The following is a 12,644-nucleotide window of genomic DNA, read 5'->3' as shown; positions in this document are numbered from 1 at the left end:
CAAATTATTTACATTTTATAACAATATATATATATATACTGTACATGGATGTTTAAGTCATTTCAACTTAAATTACATTAATCTGACTTCAAAAATGAGTTGAAATTTTTGATTTTTTTTTGGAAAATTGCTTAACTTATTTTGACGAGTTAACGCAACGTGAAAAGATGTTTTCATAACCTCATCATATATTTTTTTACACTAAAGGACTTCCTACCTAAAATATAAGGACAATTACATATTTTCATGAGTAATATTTTTTAAATTGTGTGAGAAGTGTGATATTACAAACCAAATAATTGGCTTTTATATTGTCAAGTCAAAGCAACACGTATTAACATACATATCTATCTGGAAAATGTTTAGTTTGCATTAAGATTTACTTTAGAACTTTTACTTACTATTTGAGTAATGTAACTTTGTCAGCCCTAAAACATTTTTAAAAAAAAAAATGTTTTCTTTCACAAGTTTTCCACGGACTCGGTGGCTCCCTCTTGTGGTCACGGACACCAGTTTGAAAATAACCGACTCCGAGTCGCTCCGAGTCCAACCACTCATGCTGCGTCGTGCAGTGTGTGCTGTCTAACGCTAGATGTCGCTGTCACCGTGTGGAGCGCATGGCTTGTTGAGCAGAGCGTCCTCCCGCGCCTCTAATGTGTCAGCGCCAAACAGCAGGAAAAAAAACTTCGGCAAAAATGGCGGAGGGTGCAACGTCTCTCAAAGGGTTGCGGGCTCAAATGGGTAAACATTTATTGATTTACAAGCTCTTTTGACAAGTTCTCGTTGCTTAAATCAATCATATGACATATATGTAGTACCGTGGCTTTGTTTGGATGTTGTTTGGACGACTGAGGACTTAAATCCATTACTTTCATTGAGGCGCTTTTGAGAGGGGAGAGTTAGCGGGCTCAGATGGACGGATAACGGCCAGCTAACTGCTAAACTTACTCCAGCACCAGACAACAAGTTTGTGTTTGTTCACTAGTATGTTCCTGTGGAGTTTAATGTTTAGATTGGATGAATGTATGAAGTCCTAAGGGTTTTCAATGTTGTTGTTCGCCGGATCTGTTGGGAGGTTTGAGAAGTGTCTTGTTTGACAGGGATACATCATCACATCTTTGTATGGCGCTCTCATCTGTACGAACCAACCTAACCTTTGTGACAGATGTTTATTATTCTGAAGTTAATGTAATTTTAGCATCACACAAAATAGTCTCTAAAAATGTGCTTTTAAATGTGTATAAACCCTCTGCAGTCTCCTAAGTTGACTTCTTTATGCGCTTCCTATCTGACTAGCAAAAAGAGACACTGAAATTTATGTCGAAATAGTTCACGTATAAACTCCAGAATCAATTGGAGAACTGCATGTTTGATAACGGTGATTATTTTGTATTGAGTTGAGCTATATAAGTGAAACCATCAATGTGTAGTTTATTATTGGAGAACTGCATTTTTGACTATTTTGTGTTGAGTTGAGTTGAGCTATATAAGTGAAATTTATCATTGCATGTGGAATTGAACATGCAGGCTGCAGCACCGAACTACAGTTTACTGACCGTTGAATGTTTATCAGTATCTGTCGCTTTATCATCTTATTATGTTGAGTGTGTGAGTTTCTGTCTTCTTGCAGATGCTGTTGCCATCTTGGTCAGTAATTGCTAAACAGGATGTCACGTATGACTCTCATTACACTTTAATATGGACCCTTAACTAGATCGTTTACCATATGATGGTTCAGGTTTAATATAAACTGTCATTTTCTCACTATCAACATCATTGATGTTGCATTTAGCAGCAAACCCTCAAATTCTATTAGCTAGTTTTACTAGTGCCTCTTATGAAAACATGTATGGGTTGCTTGTTTTGCATGCTCTTCTGCCTTGCTAATGAGGAATGATTTGCACTTTTGATGTATTGTGTTTAGCCTATGCCACTAATAGACGAGAAGGTTTAGCTTTCACTGTAGCCTGTGGTTAAGCTCATGGAGTTGTAAAAGTTCCTAGGCCTTGTTGTGTAAGGTACTGTACATAACAGGCCTGAAAGGCCTCTGCTTTTGTATGTCATTTAGCTTCTTTTACTGTTGTAGAGCTTGAATTCAATTCATTCAATTGTTAGAAGCGGGTCACAGTGTGGTTAGAAACCTCAAAGTGAGTTCACATCAAGATCTGCATCCTGCCAGAGTAAACCCTGGTCTGACTGCAAGCATAATGAAGACAGAGTCCAGTGGTATAAAAAAGCACATATATGTGTTTTTTTTATTTATTAATTTGTCCCCTTTGCATTTTTGAGTTTTATTTCTATTATTGAAGAGCATGAAAAATAACATGGCCAGTTAGAGCCATGTAATCTTGAGCTGTTTTGATATCATAATCCACCAGGTTTTAAGTCAATATTAAACTGGTAGCACCTTTGTTTATCAAGCGTACTCCTCAATCTTGTCTGTCAGAATGAGGACTGTAATTTTCATCGTTAAATAGTCAGCGAATCTCCTCTCTCTGAGTTATTTTGAAGTCAGTAGTTTTAGTGAAACCAGTAGGCTATAGAACACGTTTGTGAAGCAGAATGTCTTATTGTATTTTAGTCCTACAGGCGCTGTACATTGCCCTGCTGAGTTTTTTGTCTTTTCTAGTAGAGACATTTGTTTAAGTGCTGCAGCATTCAAATGTGCAACCCAGTCTCATTGGAACCCATTCTGCCTGTGGGAACATTTCTGCAAAATTATGTTTATGTTGCTTTTAAGTAAAATGTCAAGTGAGTCTTCATAAATGTCATTCAGTTTTAACCAAAATATAATGTTAAGGGTGCTCTGATTGATCGGGCGCTGATCGATATTGGCCGATAATAGCCTTAAATAATTTGATCGGGGGTCTCTATAAAGGCCGATCAGTGACAGTAGCTCTTAAAGTGACCGCGGCCTAATAAACCTACTGCTGTCTTTGTCCTCAACGATAATCTAACAACAAAAGACAGAGAAAATCACTCAATGCTTTTGAATGGTTGAGCCCTGCTGGAGCAGCTCTAAATATTCACTGTGCTATTAAATTAAAAGTAAAATATGATAGAGCAATAATATGAACATTGAAAGTAACAGTAGTTCCTACAATACATTTTAACAGGCAAAATTAGGCCTCTTGGCAATGTCAATTTGCTAATTTGATTAATATTCTATTGGTTTTTCTGCCCAATATAAAAAATAAATTAAAAATGCTATGAAAATACAGGTATCGGTACTCTGTATTGGAAAGTACTAAAAATAAAAGTATAAGTATCGGCCTCGTTCTGGAAAGAGTGGAATCGGTGCATCCTTTTTACTGCTTCACAAACTTCATACACTACATATGGAGCTGACAATGTGATGTAAACATCAAAATGGATTAGTTTACAAATCATGGACAATAGTAAAAGTATTTTGAGGTCGTATAAGTAAGATTTAAGCATTTTGCAAAAATTTAGGGAGAGGCACATGTTTCCAATAAGACCATGTTGGTGCACATCACACTTGTTTAAAGATCCATAGCTGATGATAACATTGTCTTTAGCCACCCGGAAGCAAGCATGACCTACTGCCCACACTTCGTCATCGCTCTACCTCTTGAAATAGCCCAAGCTTACGTAGCCCAGGTGTCCCCACTATTCCCGGACAAGAACTACATTTGTGGATGGGGTTGCGTCAACTAGTTCATCTAGACTTCTGTCTTTTTTTTTCTTTTTGATATTTTAAGCAGCTGTGTGTTTGCTTTAATTAGAGTGCTATGATTTAGCTGTGACAATTTGTTTTGAAAAACCTTCTTGTAAAAGTTGTAGCCTATCTTTTAAATTCATCGCCTTTTAGCACCAGCCATACATGTTCACATGGATCTCTTTAGGTCTGGGGTTCTCAACTCTGCACCTTAAGGGTCCACTTTCCTGCAGAGTTGAGCTCTAACCTTTATTAAACTCACCTGTCTGTAACTCTTTTTTGCCCTTCCCTCACTAACTTCCCTCTGTCTCATTCACTCAGATGTAAGTCATTGCTAACATTGCATGAGTGTCCACTACTAGAAGAACCCTTGCAATGGGTTTAAATGGAATGCCCTAAGCCCTTGATCACTTGTAGGTAAATGAAGTGCACGGCTGCACGCACTGCGAGTTGATGTTGGGACGTCACAATTGTGTTGCACTGTGGTCTATGGACCTGCCTGAAGTGTACAAATGAGTAGACTCAATCCCTCAGTCAAAATCGAGGGGTCGATGGTCTGTCCAAATACCTACTTGACGAAGTTGAACACACTTCCAAATTGCGGCGAGGATTCCCCTGCTGGGAAGTGCTTAGGGAAGTTCGAGAGTGTATGAACGTTTCTCAATATGCCTACTTAATGGTATAGTTAACCCGAAAATAGATATTTTTTGTCATCACTTATACACCCTCAAGTTGTTCCAAACCTGTATGAGTTTCTTTCTTCTGTTGAACACAAAAAAATATATTTTAAAGAATGTTGGTAATCAAACAGTTGAACGTTTACATTAACTTCCATAGTAGGAAAAAAATACGTTTGGAAGTGAAGGGCTAACATCAACTGTCTGGTTACCAACATTCTTTAAAATATCATCTTTTGTGTTTAACAGAAAAAGAAACTTGTTTGAAACAACATGAGAGTGAGTAAATGATGACTGAGTTTTAGTGCTGTCAATCGATTAAAACCAGATTAATGAATTAATCGCATATCGAAGCCATTCGATAGCTTAATGTGAGGTACAAATGAACATTTAAGTCGTAAAAGTTTTAATGGAAACTCATCTCTCCTCAGTCATTCTCTGTCCATTCAGCATTCAAACAGCGCGTCGCGTTCGGTTATTTTATTATACTTTATTTGTATTATACTTTAACAGTTTATTTCTGTTTGTAAATCTTTTTCCCGGGTGTCAGATCACACTTGAGTAGAGAGCACTATGAATTGTGCTTCACGCGCACAGTAACTGAAATGTACAATTGTTAAAAGAAAAGGTTTTAATAAACTGTTGCATGGATATGATACACTAAGCATCAATATCTATTCTCTTACCCTTGTTTTCTGAACTTTTCAATGCGAAGCCCTGCGCGTAATGACTCAATGTTGCTTCAAGCACATCATTGCGCTCTATATCGAAGCCTTTCATATTAGCCCTGTAATATTTTTGCCCAATTAAAAATTAAGATTATTAATGGTCTTTCTTGTTCTGTCCTATCTATCAAATGTTGTTGCCTCATGAAAAAGCTGCGCAATATTTAAAATAAATGTCTATTCATCTTATAGTATATGTAAATACATTTATTTGTTTTTCATCAATGGAACATTTTACCTTTTATTTGTAACTAAATGTTATTTCCCCCACTATAATAACATTTGCTGATAAATTATCCACTAACCTCATTTATAATAGCATTTTAATGAAACAAGAGAGCGAGTCCGCGGTGATAGCAGAGATGTGCGTTGCGTTATAATGCTATTGACTACGGTCATATAATTTTAATGTGTATGCTTAAAAAAAGTGCATAGAGCTGCTAATTTTATTTTTTGTATGTTGATTTCCAAATATTAAACAAAACCGTGATAATATTGATAATTTTGGTCACTATAATCGCGATATGAAATTTTCATACCGTTACATCCCTGGTAGCAGGCCTGGGACTTTACACTTCCTTCCTCCCAGGTTTTGGGACCAATGTAACAAAGTTAAAGCTCAGGGATGGAGGCGGGAACCAGCAAACGTTCAATGAAACTTTAATATCAAAATAAACCAACACAAAATGAAAGTAAAGTGGCAGCTCCTCACACTGCCACACAAACATAAATATAACGTAACGTAAAGTCTCAGTCCTGGTCCTCTCATCCTTCACTGTCATTACTACTCCTTTTATCCTTCTGGAGCTCCTCCGTGAGAGACTCGAGGCCAGTGTGGCGCGTGGGTGACGCTCAGCACACAAGACCATTCTCCACAAGAAATAATATATATACAAAGTGTGTGTGTGTATATATATATATATATATATATATATATATATATATATACACACACTTTATATTGATATAAATCAATATTTAATAAATTAGATAAATTTAATAAATATGTCGAAAAATATTTCAAATAAACATGCTTAGGCCCTATACTGTAGATGGCAACTTCTTGAATCTGCAATTACAGTATTTTTCACAAATAAAGTAATTGTTTAAAAATATATGAATATGTGAATAAAAAGGAAGTAAACACTGTAACAGGGCACTCAGTAATCTGGTAATTTCATGCGCACTGATAATCATATTTTTTTTACTTTGACTTTTGACATGGTAACGCTAATTTTACATACAGCACACAGTGAAAACGACATGAATATGAGACAGTGGGCTACTGGATATAGCACAGCATATTTTAAAATGAAGGATTTAAAGTTTTTCGATCGCGTCTCCTATGAAGCTGATTCGTCTTCTGTCCGCATTTACTCACTTCGCACAGACCGTCAATTGCAGGAACACTTTTATGCAGGCTACAAATGCACACTTCACAAGATATCACAGCTGGATTCGATTAAATCTGCAAGGTTTGTGAAATTAAATCTTTATTAGATATTCAGAGATTTGTTAAATTATGTAGATGCGCATTTGCTGAATGTTGACGGTAAATGAGAAAGTATTTTAGCCTGATTGTTTGCCTTTTCGGTTACAAATAATATAAAAGCAAATGCATTACTTTTTCGCATACCATTTACTTTCTTTGATTACCAGTTCTGTAGCCACCGGTTCTGTCTAACAAAGTATTAGATATGACTGACAGAGAGACGGAGAACGTGAGTGAGCGCTGTGGATCAGATTCAGGCGCTGGCGTTCACTTCTCAGTTGCTTGTGTTCTCAGTGCCGGCCGTCAAAATAAAAGTCCTGCTTCCAACACATCTGCCAATCAGAAAAACTAATCGGCCGATGCCGATATTTTAAAAAAGCCAAATATCGGCCGACGTGGCGATATATCGGTCGACCACTACTTGGAATTGAGAAACATCTTATGTCTAAGGGATCGTTTACACAACACCATTTTCAATCAAAAAACGGAACACTTTTTATGCATTTTGGCCATTCATTTGCACGACAACCGCATTTCGGGGGCCTGAAATACAAACTTTTGAAAACGGGATTCAAAATGCAATTTTTTGAAAACGATACCGTTATCGTCTCTGTGTAAACTGCAAAACTACGAATTTGTGAAAACAGTGACGTCATGCGTATTATGTGTTGATTCTAGAAGCACATAGTTTTTCTTTACAAAGTGACATTGCCAACTACTGGCCTGGCATGCATAATACAGAGTTTTTGATAGTTTTTGTGGATCCATATGGAAGGGGATCGTTTTGACAACATTGTCGTCAGTATGTGAAAAACGCAAAAAAGTGGAGGTAAACGCAGCCTACTAGGCTTGAAGACCGTGATGTTTAGGGGTGTGTTTGATTTGTTCAAATAGGTTTGGAGCTAAACTCTGCTGGAAAGTGGACCTTGAGGGCCAGAGTTAAGAACCCCCTTTATATATTAAAGGCACTGCTTTTTTTAAACATTCCGCCATGAGCTTTGTGCTTTTAAAAAAATCAACATGTTTTACGACCCTTGCATTTTGTTTAACTTGTTATGCTTCATTGTTCTGTTTTTCACCAGATTGCCAGAACGTGTTAAATATGTCAGGTGAACCTGAAACCAACTTATTACAAATGACTTACTTTAGATCAATTAGTTAAATAGTCTTTAAGGCAACTCACCAACTAGTTAATTTTGATATGCATTTTTGTACAATGCTGGTACGTGTTTGTTTAAATACGTGTATGTACAATCACAGCTGCACCTTCTGCTCAGGCCTGAATAATTGAAAAGTGCAGGCACGTTCCTCCCCAGGCCTCTGCCCTAGAGCACTTCCTGTTGTCCCAATAACAGGCTGCTACTGCAGCGAAAAGAAAAAAGAGTGAGGCAAACAGCGAGCGGTAACAGGACCCCACTGACCCACTGAGCGCTGACTCTCTCTGACTGCTGGATCTCCTTGGATGTGCGTGGCAGGACATAGAGAGCATAGTGTTGCTATTTGTATAACCGTTCTTTGTGTTCTGTCAGACTGAGTGAAGGAAGGTTTGTTGAACAGCCCATCTAGTCATCTGACTGTTTAAACGGGGCAGCTGTTGTCAGAAGGGATGATGCAACCCATGTCTGTTTTAGTGTTTTCACTCAAAATATAATTTAAAGCCCAATGATCAGCAATCACAGTTTAAATATTGAGAACAATGCCGATTGGCTTTTGATTGTGTCTGTGGCAGCGATATAAGGCAATAGTGCAGGATCTGATAGTTGATGTGACTGACAACAGTTTTGACACTAGATAACTGAGTATCTTAATCACATCGATGCATTGTCGTTCAGTCTGGTACAGATTAAGACCAAATGCTTGTTGTATTTGCATGCTTAAATAACAGATTTTACTTATGTATAGTAATTTGAGACGGTCTGCTGAAAAAAAATCCTTTTTGGTCATGCTGTGTGTTTTCAGGATATGCAAACTAATTTAAACATGTAGCCTACTCAGCCACCAAAGCAACTGTTTGCTGTGTGCTCACTCAATGATACCGGTCTAATTTCCTCTGTAAGGTAATAATAAAGTCTTAACAGCAGCTGTTAGCTATCCACATATGTATGTTTGTCTAATGTTTTTAAACATTAGCACATTGTTTAGTGGCCCATAAAGAACATGCAGACTAATTGGAGTTGCTCTAAGGAACAGTTTGAGGTCAGCTTGGGCTTGCCTTCATTGTCTTTACATCATGAATGTATGTGCAAGACCTAGATAATGTTCTCCATTGTGTTTGTCCATTGTTGAGCCGGTGTTCATTTGCATGCCGCGTGTCGCAAAGCCCACAGTGTGAGGTTCAGAGTATGACTCGGATGGCGTTTGCATATTCAGTGAGTCTGACGGACTATGGCCTGAGTGCTCTACACATACATCCCTCCTCCTTGTAGATCGTCCTGAGCTTCAGTTGAGATAATTGATTTCAGAGCAGCTTGCTTAAAATGTAAGCATGTACTTTAATAAAGCATTTAGTGCAGGTGTATCATGGTACTTTCACTTCAGTGGGAATTACCCAGCCTGCTGTTATTTTGGATGGCATTATATGCAGTATTAAAGCTCCATCTATTTTAATCTAGGGATGTGCAAAACTGCACTTTTTCATATTGGCTTGTTGGTTGGCTGTCTGAACAACTAGCCAATTGTGTCATAATAGTAATAATTGAAAAAAAAATAATTGAGATGATTTTTATTATAATATTGTTAACACGTTGTCGTTTGTCCAAAATAATAAAGCTAAAGTAAACAGTAAAAAAAGAACTTGCCAATCTTACTAATCCATCTACCAGAGTTCATGATATTTGTAAAATAACAGTCATCATTAAATATAATAATATAAAAAAATTATTAAATATAAAGTAATTTTGCATGTCAGTTATCGGACAAAAGCAATATGAGTTGATCACACGAGTCATTTTCTTTTATAGCCTGTGCAAATGTAGCTGAATGATTCTCAGATTGTTGTTGTAGCAATACAGCCCAGAGATGCAGGTTTTGTCCTTCATCTGATGATTGCACCATCTACTCTGTTCCCAACTTGGCGTGAGTGTGACACAGCAACAGTTGCTATGCAATTCATGTGGGGAGGATTCAAACAAGCTGAGGCAGGCACTTACATTTAGGGCGGTGGCGATAAATGAATTTATTTACGATATTATCGTAATTTTTATTATTATTATTAATGTTATTTGCTATATGAATAAGCAGGGCTCGACAGAGTGAGCGTTTCACTCATATTTGTGACTAAAAAAAGATGTGTGCAACTAGAGATCGACCAATATTGATTTTTTTATTACCAATTACAATTAGCCTATTTATTATTTGTGTGTTTATGTGCTAGATAACCAATATAAATCAATATTTATTTATTTATTTTTTCTATTTTGACAATTATAACAACAGCACTGAACTGAACAAACCGTTTTATTTAGCACTTTTTAAATACATTAATTTCTTTAATATCAATCCCTACTTGCATACAAAACAAAACTCACTTCTATATTAAAAAATAGTCAGTGAGTGAGAGTGCAAAAAAAACAAATATAGCATGTACAAATTATTCTTACAAATTAAAAATCATAAAACATTCTAAACTGCCTTAATTAAAAATAACATTAATACTTTAGTGTAGCTTAATAATCCCAGTTGCATCTTTTTATTTAGGCTATGACAACAGCATTAAAGTAACACCAGGTAACTTTTCAACCTTCTTAATATATTTCCAAGTCTCTTGTGATGGTACATCGACTTACAATAGGTTGAATGACACGTCTGCCATAGCCTGACGGGGTCTTTAGCGTTTTTAATCGTACTTTTAAACTTCTGGTTTCGGGTAGTAACCAGCGAACAAAGAGAACTACAAAACTCGACTGCTTTACGGCATATACGTCACTTCCACCACCACCCCCACTTCCTTAAAATCGCAGGGCTGTCAAGTGTCACACATTGAGCGTGACAGTCACTCATTTCGGTCTTTTGTCACGCTCTCCCGCCACACATTGTATTTCAAACGCTGAAAAACTATTTGATATATATTTAATATGCCGCAGCGCCCAAAACTCTGGCCGCGCTGCTCTCACTGTGGAACAGGCATGAATTCAAGCGCGTCTCCTCTGGTGTTGTTCGCCAATCAGAAAATAGCACTATTGTATCTGGGTAACATTTAACGCAACAACCAATGACACCCCGTAGTCTGGGGTGTTTTTTTGTCTGCCTGACTATGTTACGGAAGCTATCTTATCCTCCGTTTATCTTCATGAATCAGGTAATGATTATTTGTCTTGCCTCAAGCTATAATGCAAATCGATTTGTAAAATTTGCAGATTTATTTATGGTAGCTTGATATTATAATATATATATATATATATATATATATATATATATCGACGATATATGGTTATTATCTACCACTCAAACATTGCATTGAAGTATCATATAGATTCAGTAAAACGGTAACCAATAGACTAGGCTACTATAATGACACTGGCTTGTAAACGTGATCATCGCGATCATTTGTCGTTAGAAAAGAAATAAAACCCATGAAATTATATTCATATGACATGCTGAAATATATGCCACTGTACCTGGGATGAAGACATTTCACACATTTTTTTTTAAGTTTTAAAAGCGCAAAAAAGTGCACACAAAATTAAATTTACCAGCAGATATGTCGTGTTGAGGCATCACTCACTGAATCAATATTCACAATACTGCAGTGTTCATTAGGCCAAGTTTGACCTGCCACAGATTTTTGCCCTTCTATATGCATATGATGGTGTGATTATATTCATAATAAATCCTCTATTTTATATAAAATAATACCCCCCCCCCCCCCCCCTTGTTTGTGTAAGTGCTCTGTGAAGAGCATCAAAGGTTTCTTTTTACGTGTTTTTGCAGCGTTGAGCTTTGTAGCCAATTACAGATCTGTTGAGCGTGAACGCAGTGGCCAATCAGATACTTTTAAGTCAGAATCCGTCAGAATAGTAAAAGAAAAGAAAAAAACGCTTGGTCAACTGCTTTTTATGCACAGAGGACATCATGATCAACAACGAATCAAAACATATTACTAATAATAAGCATAAGCCAGTGGGCTTAAGCAGAATTTTTAACTAAAGAGATGGCTTATTCTCAGTCAGTGAAATGTGTGCAATGATGCCCTTTCTTCGGCTCACAGTCTATCAGCAGCATCTTGATTTTCACCATACAGACATCACATGCTCCTTCACTGCCAGCTTAACAAACACCCTCTTTTTCTTTCTCTCTCTCTGACGCTCTCTCTCTGACGCTCTCTGTGAAGGTAGAGAACAAAGGCACACAGACTTGATCACTTTTCCATATCCTCCTTATCCTATCCTCCCCTTATCTTATCTCATCCTTCCTCCTCTCCTGCCTGCTGCAAGACTGCTGAAGAGCATTTAAAAGGTGTTTTGTGTTGAGCAGTGATAGTAGTATTTTCTGTTACTTTGACTCAAACACTGTTTACCTGACTGACTGTACATTATGCCTGATTGTACAATAACATAACACCTCAAGCCATCTGATGGAATTTAAAATCATTTTCACAGAATCAAAAATTCCTTTGGCAAGTCTATTTAAATAGAAACCACATTGCCGTAGACTTTGAGCTGAGGGAGCCTTCTTCACATACTTGTAATGAGAAGTGCTTATCAACAAAAGAGAATCTTTAAGGGCTCCCTGTGGTTTTTGTCAAATAAAAGCTTGATGACTCATGATTTGAAAATGAAGAAATTCAGACAGCTATAAATATTATTATTGTAATTGTACAGTTGTATTTAAAAAATGAAATTATTATAATATTTTTCGGAAATAATCTATTTTATTATTTTACGGTTAAATATTACAATAGTAATATTCCTTATTATTATTATATAGCCATATTATTATATAACCATATTTACAATTTTGGGCAAATTGTGCAGCTCCACAAACAAGCACAGCAAACCTGAATTATTTTTTAAATCACATTTCATACCACAATCCCAATTTTTATCAAATGTTTTGTTTTTTTTATCCCCCGA

General features: G+C 36.7%; 1 protein-coding gene across 24 annotated transcripts in view; it reads left to right on the top strand.

The window, feature by feature from the left end:
- Positions 1-615: 615 nt before the first annotated feature.
- map7d3 (MAP7 domain containing 3) overlaps positions 616-12,644 on the top strand; it is a 30,789-nt gene continuing 18,760 nt past the window's right edge. For all 24 annotated transcript variants that reach the window (XM_077236203.1, XM_077236201.1, XM_077236200.1 and 21 more), the window contains exon 1: positions 616-741. In XM_077236203.1, coding sequence (XP_077092318.1) covers positions 654-741 — 88 coding nt within the window. In that variant the 5' untranslated portion in view covers positions 616-653. The remainder of the gene's footprint in view (positions 742-12,644) is intronic.

Source organism: Siphateles boraxobius, unplaced genomic scaffold, assembly GCF_051911475.1.
Source record: "Siphateles boraxobius isolate OS27281-9 unplaced genomic scaffold, OSU_SipBor_1 2, whole genome shotgun sequence".
NCBI lineage: Eukaryota > Metazoa > Chordata > Actinopteri > Cypriniformes > Leuciscidae > Siphateles > Siphateles boraxobius.
Note: the sequence above shows the minus strand (reverse complement) of the source record. Positions and strands in the feature narration are given on the sequence as shown.